Here is a 9992-nt window from a genome sequence, read left to right on the forward strand (position 1 = left end):
ACCATAAAATCCTCCCAGGTATGTAGGGCAGGTTGCTTCACTTCCCTTGGCCAATCTGCCAGTGGTGTGATCTCAGCCCTGGTGGATAGTACTGAGGAAACTTAGGGATAAGAGGTGCAGCTAGACAGCTGATGGTCAGCTGGGGGCACATAAAGGGGAGGGAAGAAATACATGCTTAGCAAGGACCACAGAAGTTAATATATGACTTCACAATCTACAAAAATAAACCCAATGGCATGTTTAAGTGACAGATATGCAGTTTGTTTTCTTTCTGGTGTCAATGAGCTGAAAACACTTTGCCTACTCTACCTTCTGTGATATTTTTGCAGTTTGATAACTTGACATATTATCTCTTATTTTCTCCAAAGGTTTACCAAGATCACCAATGTATTACCTTTTGTTTTTCAGTTAATATTCTGAATGCTCTGGTCCTCTCCCGTCTGGCCATCAAGACTCAGAAATCATCCTATTACTACCTTTTAGCACTCACCACTTCGGACATCCTTACACAAATCTTCATTGTCTTTGTAGGTTTTATCCTTCAGACAGCCATTCTACATAAAGAAATTCCAAACATCCTCATTCATCTGGTGAGCATCCTGGAATTTGGGACGAACCATGCATCTATTTGGATTACAGTTCCTCTGACAATAGATCGTTATGTGGCTCTTTGTCACCCCCTTAAGTATCGCACAGTTTCTTATCCAGAACGTTCAAAGAAAATTATAATTATTGTTTTTATCAGCTCACTGACTACAGGGATTCCTTTCTACTGGTGGTCTGATGTTTGGCGAGAGAACCACCCACCTACAGTACTAGACAAGACACTAATATGGGTACACTGTTTCATTATTTATTTCATTCCGTGCACAATTTTTCTAGTAATTAACTCACGTATTATCTATAGTTTTAAGCAGAAGAAGAAATCCACTGGGAGAACATGGCATTCAGGTAAAACAACAGCAATCCTGCTGGCAATTACTACTGTGTTTGCAATCCTGTGGGCTCCAAGAACATTTATTATACTTTATCACCTGTATGTTTCCTCTGTGTACAACGACTGGCGTGTTCACTTGGTTTATGATTTGGCCAACATGCTAGCTCTACTGAATACTGCTGTGAATTTTTTCCTGTACTGTTTTGTTAGCAAAAGGTTTCGAGCAGTTGTCAAAGAGATACTTCAGTCTTGCAAAGCACACTATGTTCCATGCAACATAAAACCTCAGGTTCAGAACTTTCCTGATTCGACTCTGAAGCCACTAGGACTTCTAGACTGCACTGCATTGTGAAAATAAATAAAAAAATAAATAAATAGGAAAGAAAAGAAAAGAAGAAAGGTGAATGCCTCACTCCAGATCACTTTAACAAAGAATGTTTAAAAGGTTATATACTACTTCCTGCTTGGCATGTCTCCAGTTTTGGAATTGTTCAAATTTAAAAAAAAAAACAAACATGGTGTCACTGACAGACTCTGAACGTCTATGTTTACTATTTTTTGGGATTGTCTAATGTTGTAAATGCAGAATACTTCTAGCACTGATAGATACTGAATTATGTCAAAGCCGTCTAATTTTATAATGCCGGTTCATTCATCAGGGTAGAAATCTGTATTGTTTTATGACAACTCCTTACTAAATTCCATAAATAATGCAAGAAAGCACTGTATAACAATAAACTGTGCCGCTCTGTGTTTGCAGTAAGAGGTACTTCAATGTCTGAGCTTGGTTGTAAGAACAGCTTCATGCATAAATGCATTTGTTTAAAAATTCACCCTATATAGGTATTATTCTTAATTCCAGAGAAAAACACATTTAAAACAAAATTAGTACCTTTAAATTGTCTCTAAAATATAATCCTAAAATAATATTCTTTACAAACTGAAACATATTATATTAACCTTAACTCCAACTAATTTATAAATAATTATTATTTACTTGCATCATGGATGGTTAAGTATGTTTGACATGGGCAAAAAAAGTTTTTGATTCTACTTTAAGACAGTCTAATGTTTGCATTTCATTTGTTGTTTTCATACTGTGTTATGATTTTTTGTTTTCTTCATGGTGTGCCTGGTTTTATGTCTTCTTCATGTTGCAGTAAGAAGGTTGTAGATCTGTTATCACAGAGGTAAGATATTAAATTCTAGCCCTTCCACTGCTTGCCATACGAGTACTTAGATATTACTGACAAATAAGGTCTGCATGCCTAATATGTTTCACTGAATATAAAATTCATTAATTTGTCATGGCTGAGAAGGGTCTGTTGTCCAGTCTACTTATGCAGTTATCAAACTGAAAAAAAAAACATTTTTGCACCCCTGCTAAAAATCCAGTAAAGCATAAACAGCTCCTCCCCTTTAAATAAAAAAGTGTCCAAAACTGCAAATATTTCTTAAGTAAAGTCTGTTTTTAAATGTATATGCCTGAGACAATAATATATAAACTTGATTAAATTCCTTACTATTTTTGGTGGGACCAGCACTAAAGTAAAATGATTCCAAGATAGCAGGCAATATGTTAAAAGCTGATAAGTGTGTATTTCTGCTACAGTGTAATGAAGGTAATTGAATCATGAATGTACTAGATGCGACCAAAACATGTTAAGCAAATAATAGAGGCGGACAAAGCTGTACAGGGCTGACAGCTATGCAGAAACTAAAATTGCAGACATTGAGGGCCAAATTTCAAAAGTGTTGCTCTCAGTGAAAGTCTGCACTAACTCCAATTGACTTGCCCTCATTTTAAGTGACTTACGTCAGTGTAAAGTCTATGTAAAAACAAGCTTACACTGGAGATGGAATTCCAAATCAGTGTAAGTAATCATTCACACTGAAAGTAACTCTTTTGAAATTGGGCCCTTAGATGAAGAGGAAGACAGATTACTTATCAAGTGTAGTCCATTTTTAAGTGTCTGTATTTCAGTCTGTATGGAACTAGGTAAAATGCAAATTAATGGGCAAGGACATTATAAAGTTTTTAATGTGAACCCAGCCTGTCGTCATCAGTGGTTCAGCTGACAAAACACATGCAGCAGAAATCTAATTCATACTTTACTAAAAATTAAATTACAGCATTATTATTTTAACCTGCAGTCCAGAGGAACAATATGCAAAAAACACAGTGCACGTAAACCCCATGTCTAAAGATGTTATAACCATCAATAAGACACTAAAATTGCATACTAATTTATTACCTTATACTTGACACAGAATTACATATAAACATGTTGTCAACTTAATTTGATAACATTAAACTTTTTAAAACAGGAAAGTGTTTTCACAACCCTTAAAAGCGCTCAATCTATCAATACTTTCACATTTCAAAATTCCTGCAATTTTGCAATTTTAGAACCAGCATTTGTAAGAAAATTCTCTGACTTTTTAATAAATATTAATTTTAATTGATAGGAACTATATTTTGTGTTCAATGGTGCTTAAGGTTTGTTAAAATAAAGTGAAAGTACACAGGTATACATACAGAAACACATATACACACACTCACAAAAGCAGAAACACACACACACACACCCACATCCACGTACACACACATGGGTGCACAAGTGCACCTGCATAGTTTGAAGTTCAATGTCGGCAATAATCTTTGCTATTTATGTTATGTATATCCCCATTCTAAAACAAATGTGCAGTCATGTTGCACATAGCACTGCTGTAGGGCTTTTATAGAACAGACTCTCTGCTCTTGCAGTGGAAAAAGTTTCTTTTCACTAGACAACCCTGTTCTTTGCATAATTAAAAAGAGTGTACAAACATTCTCGTATAAATACTATTTGCTGCATTTGCTGCTGAGTTATACATTTGTTTATTAATGAAAGCAGCACACACAGGACAACTGAATAAAAATAATGCACAGTTGTACAGCAGCATTTCAAATAATACACAGACATCCATTTTGAATGCTTTTTGATAGACTGTGTTAGTAAAAGTTGTGCTTGACACTTCAAACCACCAAGGAAAAAATCTGTGCACTCAAAATTTTCTGTTTGTTTTGGCTTACATTCAATTTCTTTTTATAGTTTCCCTTCGCCATAGAATTAACATAATATTTATAATCTGTCAAAGTATACTTTAGCAAAACGTAAATTTATCAGATCCTTGGAGTCATCATCACAATATTCATTACTGTCCAAAATATCTGTCAACATTTTGTCAGCACTTTGGACAACTGGTGCCATTACAACATACTTAGTGCTGCTGCAATGGTTTTGGAAGGGAAGATGAAAGTGGCATTTAATTCTGCAGTATTCTTGAGTGCAAAGGTTTATCTAATAGTCAAAATACATGAATTATACTTCACACATTAAAATCAATGAATAAAAAAATAGGTCTATGAACATCTTTGCTAGAATAAATGATTAATAAAAAGTAGCACTTTAACAACAGCTCTGCAGCTGCACCCACATTTAATAAATCATGTCATTTTATCACAGAACAAATAAAACAGCAGATCTCTAATATGCAAGATAAGAAATCCATCATTTCATTATGTGGCCATATTAATGGGTTGAGTTACACAAGTCATTTAAAAAAAATATATATATATATATATATATATATATATATATATATATATATATATATAGATAGATAGATATATAGATATATATGTATATATATATATATATATATATATATATATATATATATATATGTATATACTTATGAATCTATGAAACTATGAAAATGGAGAAGGTCTGCATATGTTTAAAAATAGGAATAAGGATTGTCATCAAAGATTTGTGTTATGCAAAGTCTGATGTCACTTTTCATAGGATAATGTCACATATTGTTTTGTTTTACATCACTGGATATAAACCATGACAACACTTTCATTAGAAAACAGCATTCATCCAAAATGAGAACAAAAACCCAGCTGATGCATGCAAAATTAAACAAAGTGTTAAGTTTTCCAAGGTTGCAACAACGAACACTGGCGGCTTCCAAAAAAAGATTATACAAATATTTATCTCAAAATGATTAACCAGTAATCAATTCACTGATAATAACCAATTAGCACATCACAAGCATCAAAATGTAAATAAATAAATAAATAATAAAAGTGGTAATGTAGGAGAACCTTACCCCCTTCATATGTATTACAGACTCCATATCAGTGAATTTGAGAATTAAATATAATTCACAGTGTCAGCAAATTGAGTGCTAGTGAAATATTAACAACAAGCTGATGTAGTAATAAACTGTAAATAGGAAGAAAGATACCACCAGAGGATTTTCAGCAAATATCTTCTGAAATCAAGACTGGTGTTTTGAACTCCACTTCTGAAAACCATTTGGATTGACTATGACCATCTGAAAAATCTGGGCTCTGGTTTGTTTAATTTCCTGCAATGCAACAGAATTTCCAAAATTTATCTTTGTAATACTTGAAACATTTGGTGATTAATTGGTCTCAGGAAATTGACTGCCTTTCTCACATTTTAAAGGTAGAAATTCTGTCCCTAAATGCTAAAAACACATCTATCTTCCCTGTTAAAATGCAAGGCATGCTTGTAGTTATGTGTGGTTTGAGATCCATCTATTAAACCAGTCAGAAATGACCAAGGTCATGTGATCCTGAATTATAAAATTACATCTCTGGGACAGAAAGATGTACCTTATAACATAGAAAACATACTTTTGTGCTAAAAATGTTACTCTAGCATGGTGACTTTTAATCTGTTAAATTAAGCCAGACTTTTAAGCACACACATTTCAGAAGTAGAAGCCACAAACTGAAATTGCAAAACTGAAATCATCAACATTTTTTATATGGGAATTATGACATTAAATATAAATTGGTTCTAACTTTTAAGATGTTTTATGAAACAAAACAACTTCTAAGTTTTGCAGAAGTCATAAAAAGTCAAATTTGATAAGAAATGGCCAATTATGAGAAAGCTGTATTTGTAATTCTTTACTATATTTAATGCAGTTGAAGGACTGCAACAACTTTGTAAGCTCTAGGAAATGCCATTTGCATGGACTGCCACCAATTATAAGCCATATGACTATGTCACTGGAGAAATGAAATGATAATATGATACCAGCACTATTTCCAGTGTCAATAATGTGATGCTTGAAAAAAAAAATAAAAACAATTTAAACATAATGTCTGACATGTGATTTTTATCAAACCTAGTTATAATGGATGGAATTGTGCCTTTCTCAATCTCAAGGAGTATTTAGATGATGCATTATTTACTAACCTAGGGCAATGATGACTACAAATACACAATTTACTATATCCCCATTAAGTGGCATATAAAATGTTCAGGTGTTTCCTACTATAAGGGTAGGACCAATGCACAAACTAAGTATAACACAGAACAAAACTGCATCATTTAGCCAGGTTAGACAACTTGTGGTATGAATATTAGCTCTAGGTAATGTCAAAGAATTGTCCATATCAAAAATGTGTTTTGATCTATTTATTTACAAAAACATTACAACTGTTTCCATGGTCATATCGCATGTGTTGCAATCTCTGAAAAGATGCAAATCAAAAAAGCTGACTTTGTAGAAATGTGGTTATGGTACATTAAATGTCCCATTGTACAGAAAGCCAACATATGGTGTTCCTTTTCAAATAGTGAAAAGACTCAAATCAACAACCTTGTCTTATGTGTTGAAAAATTCATCTCAACTCACTGCACACTCTTAAATTAATAAATGTAGCTCTGATGTCAAAAACTCAGGATAAGGACAAATGTACAGCTGAGCAGGATTGATTAATTTTGTTAATAGCATCATGGCTTACTGAATGAAAAACAAGGAAATACCACAAAGGCTGTGGTAAAGTTCATTTACTCATTCGGAGGTAAACTATAATATGAAGAGCCTACTCCTTCAAATCAGCAACTCTTTTAATGCAGGGGGCAAGTTCCACCACACACAAACACCCAATCAGAAGGTGTAATTATCCCTGCACCCTTAAAGTAGTATTATCTTCAATGATGCTGAAGCCTGGGGTATGCTATAAAAGTTGTCAGTCCAAGCTGTTTTAATTAAACAAGGTTGGGACAATGTAGCTTTCTGAAAAAAGACCACTCAAATAGTACAAAATCATGCTTTGTGTCTTATAAAAAATGAAATTATAGTGATAATCAGAGGTAATCACTGTGATCATAGTTCACTGGAAAATAAAAAGTGCAGCTGCAAAAACCTGTAAGCACCTTGGCACAGGTTGATACACATATGGCAAGGTTGATGCACCTATGGGAGCATTCTGTCTGTACTATAGAATGATTACATGCCATGCTAACAAAAGCAAACACATCAACTGGATAGGTCACCATAAGACTGCTTAATAAAATGAATTATTTTTACTACTCATTCATTGAAATGTCTAAGGCTCAGCAGGATATTCTGTACTGGACCTGAATCCTCACAACTGTACACAATCAAATAAATGACTCCATGGAAGTAAGTGATGTCTTACAACAGCTACTATACTGCTTTTGTACCATCAGGTTGGACTTTTTTCCATTTTTTATTGATTGATAGAAGCAGTCGGAAATGTTGTTAGTAAATTTGTATCGTCACCAATACAGTTTGAGAACACCTATTTATTTATTTCCAGGATGCAGAACCCTTTCTAGGAATATATGTACAGGATGTTCCTAATTTTAATACAGTTGTTTCTAATGTGCTTTCCACATCACTGAAATATAAGTGCAATTTTATCAGTTCTTGCTTCATTTTTGACAAATTTTATTAATTTTAAAATGTACTATACATGACAAAGAAAGAAAACAGTCTAAAACATAAATAACATTACTGCAGTCTATTCAAACTACTTGATTTTCAGAACAGCAAATAAAATTACCATTATATTTCATTCTTAATCACTTTTTCTAGCATTATTTCCAAGCAATATTTCTAGCTTTTTCCACTATCCATAATTATTAGTTTTATTCTTGATCTTAATTAGAATTCATCCTTTTTTTTGTAACATGACATTGTGGGTAATTCAAAAAACACATCAACAAAGATGAAGATTCACAATTACATTTTTTTGTAATAGTTTTCCTAACAACTGCCACTGGGATCCCCAAAAATGTGTAGCTATATACTTATTAACCTTTTCTGGTTCTGGTACTTTGATTTTTTTGTTAATTCTGTTCAGTATATTTCCAGCAAAACGCAGTAAAAAATGTTACCAGTCAACTTTGATCTCTGTACATCTCCAGCAATTGAATGCGTTTGTTTTATTAATCTATTTAGAATGTACTTCCAAGTGAAGGTTTTCTAGTATGCATTAGAAGAGGTTAAACTGACTTCAAAATTTAGTTTTTATTCTCTCCATCCTTTGAGATAATTTATAGTCTCAAGAAAGTTTTAATAATATTTCTTCATTCTTTGTTATTTAACATCAGTTTATATAACCTTTTTGTACAGGTCATTCCCCTTTTATAATAGATATAAGATAACTGAATAATTCTGGAACAACATTCCTTTCATCAACATTTAAATAAAACATATCAACTAACTTTTCTGTAATAATGTGTATCAATAACTCATTGGAACTGACCAAACAATATCTAGGTATTATTTTATCTGCTGATATCAGCTTATTTCTACCAAACCAATCAGATCATAACAGTATGTGGTTATATTTTTAAATTTTCATTTGGGTAATGTTTTAACTTTTTATGAAGCCCGGTGTATCAGTTCTAGGAAAAATATGAATTTAATTTTGTTAAGTCTAGGAGTTCTATAAGTATAATTTATAATTTTAAGTGATGCCTAGATATTTGATAATTGGAATTGAGTTTATTAATAAAGCTTCCATGAGAATAATACTTTTAATAACCATAAAAAGCCATTGCTTACTATTACTAAAAGATAAAAAGAAGTTATGTACTTACCATAATGTTCCATGTTTGTAGTCCATCCTGGCTACATTCTTGCTGGATGGGTCCGGAGTCGATATTCGGCTCTGACTCGGCCGATACTAAAGCTTGAGAGCTTTTACTGGCTTGAGGCTAACCCCTGGTGCCCCACGGCAATTCCCCAGATCTTGTTTGCAAGAAAGCAATAAGTACATAACAGGTATGAAATATCATAGCTGTATACATACAGACAAAACATTTTGTAATATAATCCATGCCAGGTTGACAACAACTAAAAACCAGGTCAGACAGTACCAGTATAGTCCACCAGATCCTCCAGAAACAGGAAGGGGGTTGGAGAGAGAAGCAAGAATCTAGGCGAGATGGACTACAAACATGGAATGTTATGGTAAGTACATAACTTCTTTATGTTACGTAGTCCTATCTCACCATAATTTTTGCTGGATGGGACAGTGTCCCTAGCACATTTATCCCGGATGGCTCAAGTGAAGAAACTCTTCAGCACAGTGGACCCAAAGGATGACCTGTCCCGGGAGGCCAAATCCAATTTGTAATGAGTGACAAAAGTATGTGGTCTTGCCCAAGTAGCTGTTACACAAATAGTATCAATTGGGAGTCTTGATCTAAAAGCACATAAAGTAGATACAACTCTAGTAGAATGGCCTTTGACTTTGTTGGGTAATTGTTTGCCAGTAGTTTGATAAGCAAAGGAATTGCAATCGGAAAGCTATTTTGAAAGAGTAACCTTGGAAACAGGCAAGCTCTTATTCTTGTCAGAAAAGGAAACAATTGATCTGATTTTCTGAATTCTTTAGTCCTGTGTAAATAAAATCGGAGAATTCTGTGAACATCTAACTGGTGTAGTCTATACTCAGATTTATTAGAGTGGTTCAGAAAAAACACTGGTAGCTCAATAGTAGTGCTCAGATCATGCTATGAGCATACATTGGGAAGAAAGAAAGGGTTTGTCCTGAGTGAGACTCTATCCTTGTGAAAAATAATGTAAGGAGGTCGAATAGTATGAGCTTGCAGTTCTGAAACTCTCCTAGCAGATGTTATGGCTACTAAGAATAGTATTTTCCACAACAACAATTTCAGGTCTGATGAAGAGGAGGGCTCAAAGG

At 33.6% G+C, this 9992-nt stretch overlaps 1 protein-coding gene across 2 annotated transcripts in view; it reads left to right on the forward strand.

Annotated features, from left to right (window-relative positions):
- LOC122812957 (probable G-protein coupled receptor 142) overlaps positions 1–4542 on the forward strand; it is a 309644-nt gene extending 305102 nt beyond the window's left edge. For both annotated transcript variants that reach the window (XM_044085037.1, XM_044085038.1), the window contains one exon: positions 409–4542. In XM_044085037.1, coding sequence (XP_043940972.1) covers positions 409–1289 — 881 coding nt within the window. In that variant the 3' untranslated portion in view covers positions 1290–4542. The remainder of the gene's footprint in view (positions 1–408) is intronic.
- The last annotated feature ends 5450 nt before the right edge of the window (positions 4543–9992 follow it).

This window comes from Protopterus annectens, chromosome 10.part0 (genome assembly GCF_019279795.1).
Source record: "Protopterus annectens isolate FY-2018-M chromosome 10.part0, PAN1.0, whole genome shotgun sequence".
NCBI lineage: Eukaryota > Metazoa > Chordata > Ceratodontiformes > Protopteridae > Protopterus > Protopterus annectens.